At 34.1% G+C, this 20,588-nt stretch overlaps 2 protein-coding genes and 1 long non-coding RNA gene across 4 annotated transcripts; 1 reads left to right on the forward strand and 2 right to left on the reverse strand.

Moving 5' to 3' along the window:
• The first annotated feature begins 1,482 nt into the window (after window positions 1–1,482).
• Window positions 1,483–2,608, forward strand: LOC146720684 (uncharacterized). The gene is made up of 2 exons (XR_014925973.1): window positions 1,483–1,820; window positions 1,967–2,608. It is a non-coding gene; the product is annotated as an uncharacterized LOC146720684 (long non-coding RNA).
• A 2,477-nt stretch (window positions 2,609–5,085) lies between these two features.
• LOC114945764 (uncharacterized) lies at window positions 5,086–17,507 on the reverse strand. The gene is made up of 6 exons (XM_029322063.2): window positions 17,314–17,507; window positions 16,791–17,165; window positions 10,006–10,238; window positions 9,571–9,730; window positions 8,005–8,127; window positions 5,086–6,157 (listed from the first exon to the last, which is right to left on the reverse strand). Exons 2-6 carry the CDS (start codon window positions 17,092–17,094, stop codon window positions 6,150–6,152), a joined length of 828 nt encoding a protein of 275 aa, XP_029177896.1. The 5' UTR covers window positions 17,095–17,165; window positions 17,314–17,507; the 3' UTR covers window positions 5,086–6,149.
• Window positions 17,508–17,963: 456 nt separating this feature from the next.
• Window positions 17,964–19,507, reverse strand: LOC114945766 (uncharacterized). Of its 2 annotated transcripts, none has more exons than XM_029322066.2 (3): window positions 19,393–19,507; window positions 18,336–18,612; window positions 17,964–18,248 (listed from the first exon to the last, which is right to left on the reverse strand). In XM_029322066.2, the coding sequence occupies exons 2-3, from the start codon at window positions 18,535–18,537 to the stop codon at window positions 18,070–18,072; spliced, it is 381 nt and encodes a 126-aa protein (XP_029177899.2). In that variant the 5' UTR covers window positions 18,538–18,612; window positions 19,393–19,507; the 3' UTR covers window positions 17,964–18,069. The 2 variants fall into 2 exon arrangements, with proteins under 2 accessions (XP_029177899.2, XP_029177898.2); XM_029322065.2 differs by lacking the exon at window positions 19,393–19,507 and adding an exon at window positions 19,260–19,377.
• Between the last annotated feature and the right edge of the window lie 1,081 nt (window positions 19,508–20,588).

Raw genomic sequence — 20,588 nt, forward strand, 5'->3', positions numbered from 1 at the left:
AATTTCTTATGCATACGTTCATAGACCAATCAAAATTTTCATATTTACGCTTATGCACCTATGCAAAAGCATCGATATATATAATAGATAGAACATTGCGACAGCCAAGCGGGCGCTCGCTATCGAGAGAGAGGGACTACATCTGAAGCCTATGTTTGTTTCTTTTGCTAGCATCTCATTGGTTATAAGGAGACAATATAACCAATAAGATGCTAGTAAAAGAGACAAACATAGGCCTCAGATGTAGTCTCTCTCTCGATAGCGGGCGCTCGCTTGGCTGTCGCAATGCTCTATCCATTATATATATCGATGGGCAAAAGTGTGTGCTCCCCGCTTAAATAGGCCTGTCAGTAACTATGACCCCAATTACACGGCACCCTTAATCGGGTTTAATAACATCCGTAGTTGTAAGACTGGCCAATTCACAACCGTTCCATTCTTCAGGGGAACGGCTGTGATTGGCCAGTCTTACAACTGCAAATGTTATTAAACCCGATTAAGGGTGCCGTGTAATTGGAGTCTATCAAATTTCTATTTTATATATACTAGACAACACAATCGCGCACTTTGCGCGCTCTATTGATTTTATGTGCTTTGATTTAATATTATTTTGAACAACTATCAAACTATTAACCTTCGTGACGACAGCTGCTCAATGCTACAAATATAAAGCGGAGAGCATACACTCTTGCATAAACGCATAAGCATATGCATAAGAAATTCGATTGGTTGAATTTCTTATGCATACGTTTATAGACCAATCAAGATTATTATGCTTACGCTTATGTGTCTATGCAAAAGTGTGTGTTCCCCGCTTAACACACAACGCAAATCGAGACAACCAATCAGCAACACGAAAAAGCGACAACAATACATGCGAGAATCGATTTTGCATGCCTCTTTTACAAAAAAGATAAATACTTAAATATATATATTTAATTATTAATTATGTTGAATTTAAACTATATAATTATAATTTACAATATAGTAGAACAAATAAAATGTTCTTATTAGCTATTTATTCGGTCACGATTATTGACCGATGCCAGGCCCACTTGGTAGAGACAAAAATTTACCTAGGACTGACGGTCTTTAAAGGTCGACAGGCAACATGGTGGAGACGCCTATCGGCCGGCCGGGAATTACGGATTCGTTCATCCCAGATATTAGCCAAAATACTTAATGAATCTTATTAAATTTACGATATTCTTAATCAGTAGGATTGTTCGCAGGGAGACAAAGATTGATTTTTTGGATAAAAGATGAATATAAAATTCATAATATAACTTGGGGAGATGCGCAGCTAGCAGCGGGTAAGGTTGGGTTAGCCACGAGATCGTATTTAATTTATTATAAATTTTTAAGAGCAATAATGCAAAATTTAACTCTTTGTCTTCTTGCTTTATTATATAAAAAATATATTAAAAAATATTTCACGAAGCTACGTAACTTCTTTTTATGTAATATTTGGAATGAACAAATAGGGTGCATTCGTTTATGCAGAGACTGCCGCAGAATGCCGCAGATGTCGTTCGTTTACTCCACCTGCGCAACCGACTGCAGCGCAGTTTGTTGTTCGTTTAAGCAGAGCTGCTGCCTATCTGCGCAGCCATCTCGGAGGTCCTGCTCAGGATGCTCTGCTCGCAATACTGCGGACTACTGCGTAAACGAATGTAGTCTTCTCCATTGTTAAGCCAATTGAACTTGGAAACGTTGTCTGAAAATTATTTCAATTATAAGTTATGTTATAAAAGTTCAGAACAAAGAAGGTGGAGAACAACTCCTCCAAATAGATCCTACAAAACTAAAAGTAATGCAAGGTAAGTAATACAATAAAATTATGAAATCTGTTAATTTATATTTACGATCCAATTAACTTAAAAATGCATTTTTATCAAGAATATAAATTTAAAGTAATCTGTTTCAAAAAAATGTGCTTTTGTATAAAGATGCAATTCTGTTACAGTTATTCCTAGCTATCAAGCTACTTCGTCCCCAGTTAGTTTGGAAAAATCTGAGAAGTCTACATTCAGCAACATTTCAATCCTACTGTCATCACTGTCTGAAAATGTTATGTGCACACGTCATATGTCAGAACCTTCAATCTATTTAAAAATTTTATTATATTTATTCAAATAATAATTCATATTTAATATAAATATGATGGTTTCTAAATCGGCCTAAGAGCCATAGCACGAAAAATTACGAAAATTAATTATTCGGAACTGTATCTCTTTGGTACGAGATTACTAAAGTTCCATATATTAATTAACCTCGAACTTACATATGGAGAAATAGGCACGAAAAATATAGATCCGAAAAGTCTGAATAGCTTAGTGGTAAGAGCAGTCGCCCGGAAAGTGAAAGACGCGGGTTTGATTCCCGCTTCAGCGACTTTTCGGACCTATATTTTTCGCGCCTATTTCTCCATATGTAAGTTCGAGGTTAATTAATATATGGAACTTTAGTAATCTCGTACCAAGAAATACAGTTCCGAATAATTAATTTTCGTAATTTTTCGTGCTATGGCTCTTAGGCCAATTTAGAAACCATCATATTTATATTGTTTATATTGAGAGCCAATAAAAAATATTTATTTCTGAGTTAATTCATATTTATTTAAAATTTCTTTACTTACGCACTCCAATTACAATCTGAGCAGTCAATTCACGCAGGTGATCGTTCGGTAAATGATGTCACGTGACTCGCAGATAATAGACGCAGTAGATGCGCAGTGGATGCGCTAATCGCTGCATAAACGAATGCACCCATAATCTATACTCACTAGATCTATACTCATGGAAAAATTTTTGTGGTAACATACTGACAGCTTGACAAGGAGAGAGTATTATTCTATCTTTGTCTCTCTTGCATTTGATATGTGTAAAATCAGTATAAATACAAAAACCAATATATTACGCACACGAATAAGAAATATTTTACATCTGCTCATTATATATGAAAATATAAAAGTAATGCAAATTAAATTTCACATTTATTTATAATAGTATTGTGAGGTAGTAACACATGGAAATTTTATAAGATGAATGCTGTACATCGATTAGCATAATATTATGATTACAAGTCGCAATAAATGATTTTGCTAATATATTATTTTGAATAAAAATTTTATAAGATAACAAATAAAAATAAAATAAATAAATTTTATTCATTCTTTGTTTTTTTCTATTATTTTTTCTATTATTTAAATAAAAGGCGTATCGTATGTAATAGATAAATAATAATTTATATATATATGTATATATTGAAATTTATATATATATATATATATATATATATATATATATTAATTTCAATATATACATATATATATAAATTATTATTTATCTATTACATACGATACGCCTTTTATTTAAATAATAGAAAAAATAATAGAAAAAAACAAAGAATGAATAAAATTTATTTATTTTATTTTTATTTGTTCCCAGATAGCACAAGACGTCCTATGGACGTTCATTTTATATCCATTTTACGTATGTACGTCCATGGACATAAAATGAACGTCCATTGTACATCCGATTTCGGACATCCATCAGTGACTAATATATATATATATATATATATATATATATATATATATATATTAATTTCAAAACGTAATTATATATTTATATAAATTATCTATCTATTTAATTTATTACACACGATACATCTTTTATTCAAATAATAGAAAAAATAATTAATAGAAGAAGAAAACAAAGAATAAAGAAAATTTATTAATTTCATTTTTTTTGTTTTTATATTTTTTTAATTTTTATTCAAAATAATATATTAGTAAAATCATTTATTGACTTGTAATCATATTATGCTAATCGATGTACAGCATTCATCTTATATGATTTTCATGTATTAATTCTCATAATACTATTATAAATTAATGTAAAATTTAATTTCCATTACTTTTATATTTTTATATATGATGAGCAAATGTAAAATATTTCTTATCCGTGTGCGTAATATATATTAAAATATAATTATTATATAAATAATTAAATAAAAATTTATATAATAAATAATTTATTATATTCATAAAAAAAATTTATGTAATAAATTGTCTGTATAATATTTTACTTATTTATAAATGTATTTTATAAATAAATGAAATATTATATATATATATATATAATATATAAGTTTATATACATATATATATATATATATATATATATATATATATATACACATATGACAACCGTTATCTTGATTTTTTCCGATTATTGATGTTACATTGTATAACTCTCATTTCTTTCTCTCTGCTACATAAGTACTTATGACGTAAAAGAACTTACGAGTAACGTATAATAGCTCAATGCAAGAATATTTAATCACGTAAAAAACTTGAGTTCAAATATATCAATATCAATTTTTTTATATTATATTGGAATATAGAAAATCACAGAAATATATTTTTTATATAGGCGATAAACTTAAAAATTTGATATTGAAAATATTTTAATTATTTTACAACTACACACATTATAAATATATAAATGCAAAATAATTCCGTAAATAAATTTTAAGTAATAAATCAATTGCACACATGCACACAGCTGGTATGTAGATTTTTATTAAATTTATTTTTAAATTTATTTTCAAAATTATTTTACACTTATATATAGTGTATGTAGTAAAAATATTATATATATATATATATATATATATATATATATATACCCACACGGAAAAACCTCTAATGGATGTCCACTAGACATCCATCAAGGAAATTCAAAACCTCTATTAGACGTCCACGAAACCTCCTATAGACGTCTACTAGACATCCACAGTTCCGCAATTCATATATCCATTCGACATCCATTAGACGTATTCATGGATATTGTATGGACGTAATATGGAGTATACCATGGAGCAATTTGAACGTAATATGGAGCAATCATAGATATTTCATGGAGCTTTGATAGATAATAAATAGACGTTAATTGGAAGACATGTAGATGTAGATTTTTTATTTTGTTTTGGTTTACTTCGCTGTAAATTAATGTAGACAATTTTTTTATTAACAGAAAATATTTTTATTGATGAAATAAATATGTTTATGAATACAAGTAAAACTAATATACAATATATTAATATAAAATTAATATAAGTATTTTTTATGGAATAAAATTAATATAAGTATTTATAATGTACATATAAATTTTTCTGCGACTTATCTAACTCCAAGAACGACAAAAAGAAAGATAAACGCATTTACAAATTTATGAAGACTTTTCTCGCTCCATTTTCGTTCTCAATACAAAAACTTCCCAAATTATACATATATATATATTTTTTTTTCCGAGTAACGCGAGGACATATATCTTATAATTAGACAAATTAGGTCGATAAAATAATATATAGATACAAATATTTGTATAGTAATGCTAATTGTAATAATGACAAACATGAACGCTTATTCTCTTATGAAAAATTTTCGTATGCGAAGATGACGCTGAACAAAAATTGTGTGTGTGTGTTGTGTGTGCGTGCGTGCGTGTATGTGTATGTGAGATTGGTATATACTTTTACACAGTTAAAAATATATACCAATCAGAGGGATCGCGCAGCATCATTTTCGCATACGAAAAATTTTCTCGCTCCATTTTCGGTTTCTACGAAAAAAATCTTTCCAGATTATACATATATATATTTTACCCGAGTAACGCGAGGACCTTATAATTAGACAAAGTAGGTCGATAAAACAATATATATATAGATACAATTATGTGTATAGTAATGCTAATTGTAATTAAACTACTGACAAACATGAACGCTTATTCTCATATGAAAAATTTTCATATGCGAAGGTGACGCTGTACGAATATTGCGTGCGTGCGTGCATGTGCGTGTGTGTTAGCGTTTGTGTGTGTGTGTGTGTGTGTGTGCGCGTGTGCGTGCGTGTGTGCTGTGTGTGTCTCTCTCTCTCTCTCTGTGTGTGTGTGTGTGTGATTGGTATATACTTTTAAATTTAAAAATATATACCAATCTGAAGAATCGCGTAGCGTCTTTCGCATAGGAAAATTTTTCGATTTTAACAATTGAGGTCCTGGAACAATTCTAACAGGGAGAGGCTTCGTCCGCGCATATCACTGGCTTCATCGGTCTTCATCGGTCCAGTCTCTGCAATCTCGCTACATTGCTGAAATATAAAAGTATGTGTGATATACACGTATAATATAAAACATCAGATGGGTGATAAAAAAAAGTGCAAACGCAATATTAAAAGTAGATAAAAATTATTGCAGGAAAGGGGCACTGAAATTATATTTTTTTTTCGTCACACAATTTCCAATATAGACGAAGAGAGAATATAATTACATTGCCCCTCTTCTTGCTAATGTTGACGCGTTGACTTGTATGAAAGCGCGCAATTTATGACTACGTTTATACGATCCGATTTACGCCGCAATTATAACATCGATATTATTATTAATACAAACGTTTAAGGGTGACGTGTAAACGTAGGGTGCTTTCCATTTAGCGACACAAGTCGACAGAAGTATCATTCTATCTTTGTTGTTCACTGTTGTTGAAAAAAGACAGAATGATGCTTGTGTCGACTTGTGTTGCTAAATAGAAAGCACTCGTAGTCATCTCGCTCGTAAAAGCGAAGCGTTCGCGCCAGTGATGTCAGAAAGAATTAAGCTTCGAGCAACACGCATCTCCCCCCACCCCGCCCTTATGGTTGCGTGTTGCTCAAAGCTCGCTTTTAAAGGCTTTGTTTACACCGAGCACTTGATACGCGTACCAAATCCTATACGTCCTATAGGTCAGATAAGTCCTATAAGTCAGATAAGAGTCGGTAGTCGCGATCGACAGTTGAGTCGGTCTTTGTAATCTTGCGACAGGAGCTTAACAGTGGTATGTGGCGTATGTACAATATGTGACGTAATTTACGGTCTTGTGGAAGGATCAAATGTAGTGTTAATATACAGTGAGCGTCAAAGATGAGTATACATCTAAAATACATATAAACATTAAGTAACAGTATAATGTGTAACATTAATATTATAATTTTTCATATATAAGGCATGCTACATTGCAATTACGTTGCAGTTATCTTGTTAAGTGAGAAATTATAATATTAATAGGAGCTTTCCGGCAAGACACAGTGTAACACAACCCATACAGCACAGATTATTGCAATTATATTGCAGCAACGTTGCAATGTTGCAAGTTGCAATGCAATATTATAAAGACATTGCAGAGATATAAGTGCACAAAATTCCAGCACACTTGTAGTAACATGACATTAATATTTCGGAAATATTGCATGTAATCCAAATTTTATAATTTATATATTGTAATATATATAAATTAACTACAACGTATTTTCATTAATGATTTATTTACATTTATATACCTGTATATGCAACATTAGTTTATGGTTGCAATAACAATGCATTATTGCAAACTCATAACATATTGCAATATTGTTGTAATATTTTGTTGCAATCTTCCAAAAAGCGGACATTTTAACATTGCTGCAATTCAACAGCAATGATGTAGCAACATTTTGCAGTGAATTTGCAATATTGCAATGTTGCGGTGAAAGATTGTTGTAATGTTTTTGCAATCTATCGGTGCTGTATGGGAATGTTCACTAGTGTAAGTGAGACACACTGATACGTTCTCTCTCACACTAATGGACACTGGTGTCGCCTGTGTTACCTGCTGGAAAGTTCCCAAAAATGTTACGTTACCGTTAAGCCTGAGACACAATGCGAGGCAATAGCGATAGGAATAACATAGCACAAATTTCAACCTATAAGAAACCACATTCCATTGGTACGTGGTTTCTTATAGGTTGAAATTTGTGCTGTGCTATTTCTATCGCTATTGCCTCGCATTGTGTCTCAGGCTTTACTTTATCTTTACTGGAATTCTAAAGTACAATATTAGAGAACTGTGTTTTCATTGACATTATTAATAACTTTTCATTTCTCTATTCACTGCAGTCCTCCAAGAAATTAGACAAAGCATTACCTTCGCGTTTATTCATCCGCTTCTCCTCATTTTCATGCCTCGCCTTGGAATGTCGGAACCACTCCATAACTCGTCGTTGTATTTTTCTCTGGTCGGAATCCGGGATATTGTGAAGTATGGATCCTGTAAACATTTTCTTTGTTTTAACTTTCTTATTTTATATTCATTGAGATAGAGAGTGCATCAATTATATTTGAATAATTTTGCTTTTTTAGTTTTATAATGCAAAAAGATTAAAAGTACACAAAATTTTATTCACATAAATTGATTCATCGAAAACTTTTTAAATTTGATTAAAATAATAAACAATTACGAATATCTACGTGGTGTCGAATGGAAAATTGCTGAAAATAAACAGCTGTCATTTTCAAATGCACATAGAGAGGAAGCAGTAAAAGTAAAATATTTTCTAAGAGAGGCATTTTTATTTATACATAGAGTAAAGACAAATATCGGAAATATACTTATTATTTAATAAACGATTTATAAAAGATGGTTCAAGATAATAAAGGAAATTGATCAGAGCTGTGAGAATTAAAAGCAATGAATGGCATCTCAAAAGAGACGTAAAGTTACGTAAAATTATTTATAGTTTCCGCAAGAGATATGATTTTTGTTTCAATGATGTTTTAATGATGCACTTTAAATATGTCATTAAAAAAAAACTTTATTATAAATGATAAGAATGTCTTTACTCTATGTGAAAATAAAACTGCTGAATGTCCTCTATTTAAAGATATTTTAATTTTTTCTGCTCCCTACGTGTATTTAAAAATAACAGCTATATATATAGGCCCGTATTCAGAACTGCACGTTTCAGAACGGTCAATTTTTAACGCACATAAGAAACAAAAAAATTAAAAAATTTTTTTACAGAGGACATTTTGCATTTATTTACATTTAAACAAAGATAATTGGAAATAATTTTATTACTACGAACAAACGTTTATTTCAAAATGCTAATTAAATATATATATATAACAGTTAATTTCAGTAATTTATCAAGGGCGCATTGTACTATATTGTCCGTATTCGGAATGCGCTTTTAAAAATGTTAGCGCGCTTTTTTATCATTCTATCCTTATTTCACGTTTAATGAACAATAAAGATAGAATGACAAAAAAGCACGCTAACATCTTTAAAAGCGTTCTGAATACGGACCATGCATATAGTACAATGCGTCATGATAAATTACTGAAACTGTTATAATTAAATTAGTATTTTAAAATAAACGTTTGTTTGTAGTGATAAAATTATTTCCAATCTTTATTTAAATGTAAATATAAATGCAAAATGTCATCTGTTAAAAGATTTTTTTATTTTTTTGTTCCTTATGTGCGTTAAAAACTGACCGTTAATTATAGTCAACAAATTTCCGTGACACCCTGTAAAATAATACAGAGAGAAAGAGCGAGAGAGAGAGAGAGAGAGAGAGAGTTTGCATGCGCGCGCGCGTGTGTGTGTGTGTGTGTGTGCAGTTTTTTTATCTGTCATTATGTGTATATATAGTATATGAAAGCATTACTTAATCACATATTTTTACGTTTAATTAATATTTAAACTTACTGAAAATAACTTTCATCACTTCCAGTTTCTGCAGTGGTTCCTTTCCGCGTCGGCCTTCCCAGTTATATCTCTCCGCCAATTTATTGGAGAATACTTTATACAATGTTCTCTTTACGGCATCATCGACACTTGTCCCTCCGATGGATTTGATATATCCGCGCTATAAAATAAAAAAGTAAAATAATATATTATTATCAGATTAAATAATTTCTTAAAATTCTTTTAAATTCTCAATCTTTCCAATCATTTTTTTATAACAATTTTAAATTATTAATAATCTGAACGATAAAATGTATGCAATAAAAGCTTGTAAAACTTCATGGTAATTGTGAGTTACAGTATTTGTTCAATTATCAAAATATAATTTCGCGTCTGATTATTTTATTGGTAAAATATTTATATCTTATATATATAAATTTATATGCGTTTACTTACTATTTCAGTGTTATGTTGGGAATTTGACGCTTTCAAGATCTCCTCAACTTCCGCTAACTGAGCCACGGTTTGCAAGGGAAACCGGTTTTCAGCGCCCTCAAAGGAAATTTGTGTTCTCTCACATTCTGTGTCTTTATTAATTTTGTCCACTATGATGTCTACTAAGGTCAGTATTTGCCTCACATCATATTTTACTGATGCTACTTCCCTCGTTAATTTTTTTAAATGATCAACTACAAATATTATTAGTATTTATTTTCTTGAAGGCAACGTGTAATACGACTGATTTATAAAATCAACATGATATGTAATTGTAATGTATCAATAGCATATAAATTTATATAATAAATGTGTTAACGTTTATAATAATAATATAAAAAAAATACAAAAACATATAATAAAATGTAGACGGTGAGAATATTTAAACAATAAGATGTGCGTGATCATGATTTAGCGATGCGCGGATCGATTGCGCGGGGAACGATTTCCTTGCGCGACGGTTCGATACAAAATGAGTTAGTCGCTCGGGATCAGCCGACATAATAACACGCGAATCTCCTTGACTTGTTTGTATCCTGTAAGATCGACCATCTCGTATTAAAGCCTTTATACCTGCTATTGAATCGAATTACTTATATATTTCCTGACACGCCGCTCCTAATTGAGGGAATTATTAGTTATAATAATCACCCCCCCCCCACAAAATTCAGAAGTGGGATTCTGATCGTTCGGATTATTTGAATTATTCGGATATCGGATCGAATTTGAGTGCACGTTCACGGAGTGATTTTATAGCGTCTGACTTTTGATTATGAGACTCGCGTTGCAGTGAAATTGACGAACCGCGAAATTGACGGCGGTGGGTCGAAAAATTTTTTTTTTTTTATATATCGTGTCAGCTTTGTGATCCCGCGATTCGATAGTTGTTACTTGCTGTAATTATCGCGAATCGTTAACGGCCGAATTTGAACGTTGTTTTTGCGGGGTGCTATTGTGACATTGAAACAATACATTCGAGAATTTTATCGGCTTGTGACCTTGTTGACGGGTAATATTGTGTGCTTCCCGTTGTTGTTATACCGGGTGAGCGGTGACTTTGCTACGTGACTTGAGAGTTTTTAGCAGTAAAATATTGTCGTTGCGAGGATGGAGCGGTCGCCTCAAGATAGATTGAACGATTTGACCGTTGTGAATTTGAAGGATATCGCGCGGCAGGTCGGAGTGTCTGCGAGCGGCGCGAAGGTCGAATTAGTGGCGCGAATATTAGCTGTCGGTGAAGACGGGTGGCGAAGTGCATATGAGCATTGTTTGGGCGGTGATGTGCAGGGTTGGACGGGCATGAATACAGATGTGTCGGAGCAACAATCGACTTCTGGAGGTGGAGTATCGTTGCGTTCCGGGGTGGTCATTGCGGCCCAGCACGGCCCTGCGTTGCCCCCAGAATTGATGGAGAGAGAAATAGATATATTGAAGCGCGAGAAAGCTCTCTTGGAGCGAGAATTGAGTCTCGTCCGTCGGGAAGCGAGTATGACGCCGAGTGTTGAAGACAATGCTAGCGACCGCAGTATCGATTCAAGAGTCAACATCCGGATCATTAGTGATTTATTGGGTGAGTTTCGCGGCGATTGCGACAGTTTTGAAACATGGAGGAGACAAGTTGAACTTTTGCGTGCAACATATCGGTTAGACGAGAATTCGACCAGAATATTGATTAATTTGAGGTTGAAGAATAAAGCTTTGAGCTGGTTTCATTCGAAATCAGAGCATTTGCAATTAAGTGCTGCAGACTTGCTATCGGAGATGTCTCGCATGTTTGATAGTCGCCCCAGTAAGCTGACATTGAGGCGTGATTTTGAGAAGCGGAAGTGGCGAAGCGGCGAAACATTCACGGAGTATTATCACGAGAAAGTGGTTCTCGCTAACAGAGTATCCGTCGACGGGGAGGAGCTTGTTGACTGTTTAATCGACGGGGTGCAGGATACACGTATGCGGAATCAGGCGCGGATGATGCGCTTTGCGTCGGCAGTGGACGTATTAGATGCGTTCAGGAAGCTGTCGTTGGATGGCGGGGCCGGAGGCGGGGGAGAGCGAGCTGCGAGGGGACAGCGACCAGTGCCGAAATCCGGTGGAGGAGGAATATCTACGACGAAGGGCGGTACCATCCGCTGCTATAATTGTGGGGCGACTGGACATTTCTCCAGAGACTGCAAGGAGGAACAGAAGCGGGCGAGGGGCTCGTGCTTTGGATGCGGCAGTCTGGAGCATCGCGTGAAGGAGTGTCCGAAGTCGCGGCCGGGAGCGGAGAACACGACGAGCGTGGTCCAGCCGGTCTCACCGAGTACTCCATACCTGGTAACCCTCGCGTATCAGGTCGCGGATGCGTCCGGTAGCAGATGTAAATATTCATTGATGGCGATGATTGATTCGGGGTCACCCATTAGTTTAATTAAAGGTGATTTTGTACCGGCTCATATTCGCATGCCGATTGTTAAACAACAATCCTTTTTCGGTATTAATGGGACTAAGTTGGAAATGTTGGGGACCTTCGAGGATGTTGTCGAGATCAACGATATCGAATTAAAAATAAAATTTTTTGTTGTTCCGGATACGGCAATAACGTGTGCTGCTTTACTTGGTCGAGATTTCACATCGTCGCCGTTAATTGAAATAACGTTGGGGGAAAAATTTAGTGTTTCGAGGGCAAATTCACGAACGGTGGATAGCTCGGATTTTGCGAGGCAGATTTTTCACATATCATATGTTGACCGTCCATTGTCTATTGCCGAAGCGATAAATATTAACCCGCAGATTAATTTTAAAATAAAAGAACGCGTCGAGAAATTGTATAATAATGAAAATATTATCAACACAGGACTCACAAGCCCTCAAAAAGAAATCGAAATGAATATAAATTTGACGCATGATCGGCCTATTAGTTTGAGACCGCGAAGACTCTCGTTTGCCGATAAAGAAAGGTTAAAACAAATACTGGATAAATTGTTGGAAGAGAAAATAATAAGATCAAGCAATTCTCCATACGCTTTTCCGATTGTACTCGTTCGTAAGAAAGACGGTGAATCGCGATTATGTATCGACTATCGCGAACTTAATAAGATAACAGTGAAAGATAATTTTCCGACACCTTTGATCGATGATCACTTGGATAGATTGCGGGGAAAATCCTATTTTTCTAGCCTCGATTTGAGAAACGGATTCCACCATGTTAAGGTTGCCGACGGATCGGTGAAATATACATCTTTTGTGACCCCCTTGGGTCAATTTGAATTTTTAAAAATGCCTTTCGGGTTGACGAATGCTCCGCGTGTCTTTCAGCGATATATTAACAGCATTTTTCGCGATTTAATTCGAGAGAATAAAATATTGGTGTATCTTGATGATATATTAATTGCAACTGAGAACGTTGACGAACATTTGGAAATTCTTCGTGAAGTTTTTGATTTGGCTCGACAACATGGATTGCAATTTCGCTTGGACAAATGTTCGTTTTTATATCGCGAGATTATTTATCTTGGTTATTCGATTGACGAGAGCGGCATTCGACCTAGCGCTATGAATGTGGAATCTGTTGTCGATTTTCCGATACCGCGTAACGCAAAGGAAGTTCACCGTTTTGTGGGTCTCGCAAGTTATTTCCGGAGATTTGTAAAAAATTTTTCGATCATTGCGAAACCGCTCTATGATCTAATAAAAAAGAATGTAGCTTTTAAATTTGGACCGGAAGAAAATCGTGTATTTGAAATGTTAAAGGGTTTGTTGTCGTCACAGCCGATTCTTGCCATTTATTCGCCGAAATTGGTAACAGAACTACATTGCGATGCCAGTGCTAGCGGATTTGGTGCAATTTTATTGCAAAAACAGAGCGACGGTACGATGCGACCCGTGTCTTATTTTAGTCGCAGAACTACAGCGACTGAAGCGCGGTATCACAGTTTTGAACTGGAGTGTTTAGCGGTCGTGTACGCGATCAAGAGATACCATATTTACCTGTCGGGAATTCCGTTTACTATCGTTACAGACTGTGATAGTTTCCGCCTTACATTGAGCAAACAGACTGTCAATCCGCGTATTTCGAGGTGGGCGATGTTCTTACAGGACTACGATTATAAGATCGAGCATCGCCCAGGCAAGCGAATGTCACATGTCGATGCGTTAAGCCGGTGTAACAGCGTATTAGTTTTGGAGGCCAATACTTTTGAACAAACATTGTCGATTCGGCAGGATAAAGATAAAGAAATTTGTGAAATTCGGAATAAACTAGAGAAGGGGGAAGATAAATTTTATGAATTGAGAGACGGTTTAGTTTACCGAAAAATTAAGAATAAAAAATTATTGTTTTACGTCCCGAAGTGTATGGAATTAAATGTAATAAAAACTTGTCATGACGATTTGGGTCATCTCGGGGTTGATAAAGTTGTCGATAACGTGATGAAAGTCTATTGGTTTCCAAACTTAAGAGAAAAAGTACGGGAATATATATCGAACTGCCTGAAATGTATTGAATTCTCCCCAGTTTCTGGAAAAAGGGAAGGATATTTACACAATATCCCAAAAGGGAAATTACCATTTCAAACTTTACATGCCGATCATTACGGACCACTAGAAAAAACGGGGAAAGGCTACCGATATATTTTCTCATTGATAGATGGATTTACGAAATTCATAAAATTATATCCGTGTAAGACAACGAGAAATGAGGAGGTAGTTCGACACTTAAAAGATTATTTTCGCGCGTACAGTAAGCCTAGGCGCTTGATAAGCGATCGTGGAACGTATTTTACGTCACAAGCGTTCGAAAAATTTATGAACGAAGAATCTATTCATCACACTTTGATTGCCGTCGGTACTCCTCGCGCTAACGGACAAGTCGAACGCTTTAATCTCGTCCTTACGCCGATATTAGCAAAATTGTGCGATACGACAGAAAAATGGGACAGAGTGCTAGAAAGGGTCGAGTTTGCTTTAAATAATACGCGCTGTCGAAGCATAGATAATACCCCTAGTCAGTTGTTGTTCGGAATCGATCAAATAGGAACTGTGAGAGACGAAATCCGTATTCTACTCGACCAATATTCTGATGGCGATAGAGATTTGGAGGCCATTCGAGATCGTGCGGCGAACGTTATTGAAAAGTGTCAGCGAGCGAATGAAATCCATTATAATAGTAAACGGAAACGTGCTACTACCTACAAAATAGGTGATTACGTGGTAATCATCAATACCGATACAACGCCGGGTGTAAATAAGAAACTGATTCCAAAGTTTAAAGGTCCATATATTGTAAAAACCGTATTAGACAATGATCGTTATATTGTATCCGATATTGAGGGTTTTCAGATAACTCAAATGCCGTACACGGGAACTGTAAGTGCAGACCATATGAAAATGTATAGTAGGGATTAGACTAAGAGATATTATATTTCGTATTTGATTAACATATATAGATGTACGTAAATTTTGACGAGTATTATTGACTGTATTATATATTTTATTTTACGCATTTATTTATAGTACGCATGGCCGAGACGGCCATAATGTCAGGCTGGCCGAACTGTAGACGGTGAGAATATTTAAACAATAAGATGTGCGTGATCATGATTTAGCGATGCGCGGATCGATTGCGCGGGGAACGATTTCCTTGCGCGACGGTTCGATACAAAATGAGTTAGTCGCTCGGGATCAGCCGACATAATAACACGCGAATCTCCTTGACTTGTTTGTATCCTGTAAGATCGACCATCTCGTATTAAAGCCTTTATACCTGCTATTGAATCGAATTACTTATATATTTCCTGACACGCCGCTCCTAATTGAGGGAATTATTAGTTATAATAATCACCCCCCCACAAAAATATATAATAAAAAAACGTTATAAAATGTGCATAGTATATAAAATATACGAATAGCTTATAAAACATAAATTAGTCGCATTACACGCTGCTTTCAAACGATAAACCAGAAATATACAAGAATAAATGTAAACTGTTGAAAATATTTAAATTACACGCGCGCGCGCGTGTGTGTGTGTGTGTGTGTGCGCGCGCGCGCGCGGGTGTGTAACGTGTGCGTGAACGTGTGCGTGAGCGTGTGCGGGCGTGCGTGCGTACGTGTGTGTGTGTGTGTGTGTGTGAGAAGAGAAAACGATTAAAATACACAATACTGCGGACATTGATATGTATAAAATCATATAAAAGAATGATTATTAAAAACATTATAAAAAGGACCAGTAAAGAGATTATTAAAAAATATTATTAAATTATGCGCATTTTATATTTATATATATATATATATATATATATATATATATATATATATATATATATAAAATGCGCATAATTTAACGATAATATTTTTTAATAATCACTTTAATAATACTTTAAGTACTTTGTTTAATATAACCTTTTCAATAATCCTTTTTTATAATAATTGAGTGCATAATTGTGTATTTTAACCGTATTTACACACACACACACACACACACATGCATTACATTTAAGCTGCGTTCGGGAACATCACACGAGTGCACACCGGCCGCCAAAACTCTATTCTATGCGTTAGGCCTGTTCTACAATAGAGTCGTAAGCTGTAAGATGTAAGAAATTGACCAATCACAGTCGATTTTTCTTCTATTTTAATTCGTCTGTGATTGGTCAATTTTTTATGTCTTACAGCTTACGACTCTATTGTAGAACAGGCCTAACGCATAGTATAAATTTTCAGCGGCCGGTGTGCATCCGCGTAATGTTCCCGAACGCAGCTTTACTTACCAATTGGACCTTCTGCGTGTGAAAATTGATTATTAAAATTTTCCTTTTCCTTTTCAATTTCTCTGTACGTATACTTATTCTTAGTAGCTCGGCCAATTTTTCCCGCATCATTGCCATTATGTCTCGAGCCGATCGATGGCGTCAATGGTGGATTGATGGTGTCATACCGATTATGTGTCGAATTAATTCGATTTTTCCCTTTTATTATAGGGCTGTTATGCGGATATTCATTGTCTGACCGACCATGGGCATGTATCAAGCCATCTCGAGTTTTCTCTCTTGGAGCAATAATAGTACGCGGCATATGTTCCTCAGCATCTGTTTCACATGAAGCACCGAAATCATCTCCATTCCTATCTTCATTAATAGGCGAAGCTGTAGAGAACAAAATTGTATGTATTATTTTAAATATTGTATATAAAAGTTAAATATATATATACACATATATATATATATATATATATGTAACTTTAATAATATTAAGTATAAATATGAAATTTTATGTAATGTTGCGAATGCTCACCTTGTAAAAATGATGAATGGGAGCTCGAGTTTGTAATTTGCGATGATTGTGATTTTTCGGAAGAGCGTACATTGGATGTAGTTTTACATTGTATCCGAGATACAATACATCTGAATCGTTGAGTCGTTGATCTGTGTCAAGATTTTAGTAATTAATTTTGATAGAATTTATATAGTCTGGATTTTATGAACTTCTCATTTCATTGTAACACTCTAAATTTTATTTCAAATTAAGATTACGATTTATCGTTAGCATTTTCCCAGATGCATCGGACCCACTCTAAATTTTATTTATTACAAAAGAAAAAATAAAAGTATCAACACGTCTTAACGGTCCGACGTTCGAAATTATACTGAATTTCGGTGATGATGTAACGTATTAGAATCGATGTAAGGTGACTTTGTGTTCGCCATAAATACTTTACCACGTGTTTTGAAAACTTTGATTCCAATACGCGACATCATCAAAGTGATTCAAGCTATAATATAAAGAAAAGTTAAAGAAATTTAAATATAATATAATTTTACATGAATTATAAGAACAATATATTATTATATATTAATAAAATAAAATATATGTATAATATATATGTGTAAATGTATGTATAAAATATATAATACAATATGTTAAATATAAGAGATATAAGAGAGTTTTACATATATATATACATACATATATTTAATGAAGAAAATATATATACATTGAATGCGTGTGTGTGTATGTATATATGCGCGCGCAATGAAAATGCTTATAACGTTACGTTTTGCAAGAGGACATGGAGCAGGTGGCAAATTTACACCAGACTCTTCTTCGCTTTCCGACGAAGAGTAAATTTTTCTCGCTCTGTTTTCGGTAATATTTTGCTTCCTTTTCCGTGTCCATATCTGACGTGTATAAAGCTTTATCTGCCTTCGCATAAGCCTTCTGTAAGGACGCTGAAAATATTATAAACATTAAATATTATAAATAAGTAAAATATTTATAAAAGTCAGTAAAACCCTATACTTAAATATAGTACTTACAATATTCGCCAAAAATTCTTATAACTTCTAATGCGGGCCAATCAAACTTTGGTATCTCCTGTTTCTCTACCGCTTTTCGGATTTTTATATCCGTCTTAAAATGCGAGGGATATTTGCATTCATCTTTATTTTGCAACCAAATTTTTGGTATTACTTGGATACCATCCGGGAATTCTGCGACGACAAAGCCTTGATTCGACATCTTCTTATACGCATCTACAGCCCACGGGAAGTCAGGAGGAAAAGCGCACGGCGACGAGCTTTAAGGTCGATAATCCTAATAACATTCATGCGAATTAGTATATTCATCATTATATTCGACACGGAATTCTTTACAATTATATGCGAATTGAGGACTCTATACGTTTTTTATTATACAGAAAAGTGTGTAAGTCAAATTTATCATTCTCTTTTCGAGTTTACAGCGTCAGACATTTGCGTTTCGGAGCGATTGATTGCATGTATAGTAATATTTAATCAAATTTAACATTTACAATATATATAAATAATATTTACTGTGTATGTATGTGTAACTGTCAAATAAAAATTATTAAAGATTACAGATTACTTGTTTAATTTTTTTTATAACACTCCTTGTCTAATAGTATATTGTCCGAGTAATATAATCACAGCTGAATTATTAATTGCATGTATTGTAATATTTACCCAGTCAGAAATCATCCATCGAATTGACATATAATCGACGTCGAAATCATCACAATTACATCGAAGTACATGTAATTTCGATAATTTCGACGTCGATTATATGTCAATTCAATGGGTGATATTTGACTGGATAAATATATATATTACAATACATGATGCCGATTCGATTAATTATTTCTCGCCGGATAACGTTTAACTATATATACGTAAATATGCACACTCAAATAAAAACTATTCAATACTACAGATTATACTTGCCTTATTTTTTGCCAGCTCTCGTTGTCTACAGTTCATCAGAGGAACGGAACAGCGAACAGCGACGGACTTTATCGTTGTTAATTAATAGTTGTAATTAATAATACAATAGTAACTAACAATCGTTGCTATGTACCAGCGTTGTTAGGGACTCACAGACGCCGCGGACCGTCGCCGTGCTCGTCTCCTCTTCCGTTCCCGTCTGCGATCCGTGCAAGACGCGCCGTCGATTAGCCGTGAGCATTTTACAGGAGATATTAGCATTGGACAAGGAGAGCTATCAAAGAAATAAGGCAAGTATAATCTGAAATACATATTAAGTAGTTTTTATTTGAATAAAGTGCGTATGTACGTAGTTAAACGGTAATAATAATACATGCAATAAAAAGCGCGCCAAAATGTCCGTCGCGCATATGACCAGAGATACCGAGACAAAAAATTAATTCAGAAAGAGAGTAATGAATCATATACACTCGTCTGTAATAAACGTAGAGTTTCCCAATTGGCACGTAATTATAAATTCTTTCGTTGCGGATAATGAGATGAATATAGAATATAGAGCCAATTTGCATGTATGAATGTTGTTTAGGACGTCGTCGCCGGCGATAAAGTCCGTCGCTGTTCGCTGTTTCGTTCCTCTGATGAACTGTAGACAACGAGAGCTGGCAAAAAATAAGGCAAGTATAATCTGTAGTATTGAATAGTTTTTATTTGAGTGTGCATATTTACGTATATATAGTTAAACGTTATCCGGCGAGAAATAATTAATCGAATCGGCATCATGTATTGTAATATATATATTTATCCAGTCAAATATCACCCATTGAATTGACATATAATCAACGTCGAAATTATCGAAATTACATGTACTTCGATGTAATTGTGATGATTTCGACGTCGATTATATGTCAATTCGATGGATGATTTCTGACTGGGTAAATATTACAATACATGCAATTAATAATTCAGCTGTGATTATATTACTCGGACAATATACTATTAGACAAGGAGTGTTATAAAAAAAATTAAACAAGTAATCTGTAATCTTTAATAATTTTTATTTGACAGTTACACATACATACACAGTAAATATTATTTATATATATTGTAAATGTTAAATTTGATTAAATATTACTATACATGCAATCAATCGTTCCGAAACGCAAATGTCTGACGCTGTAAACTCGAAAAGAGAATGATAAATTTGACTTACACACTTTTCTGTATAATAAAAAACGTATAGAGTCCTCAATTCGCATATAATTATAAAGAATTCCGTGTCGAATATAATGATGAATATACTAATTCGCATGAATGTTATTAGGATTATCG

Source organism: Nylanderia fulva, unplaced genomic scaffold (genome assembly GCF_048542155.1).
Source record: "Nylanderia fulva isolate GAGA-0341 unplaced genomic scaffold, ASM4854215v1 Scaffold64, whole genome shotgun sequence".
NCBI lineage: Eukaryota > Metazoa > Arthropoda > Insecta > Hymenoptera > Formicidae > Nylanderia > Nylanderia fulva.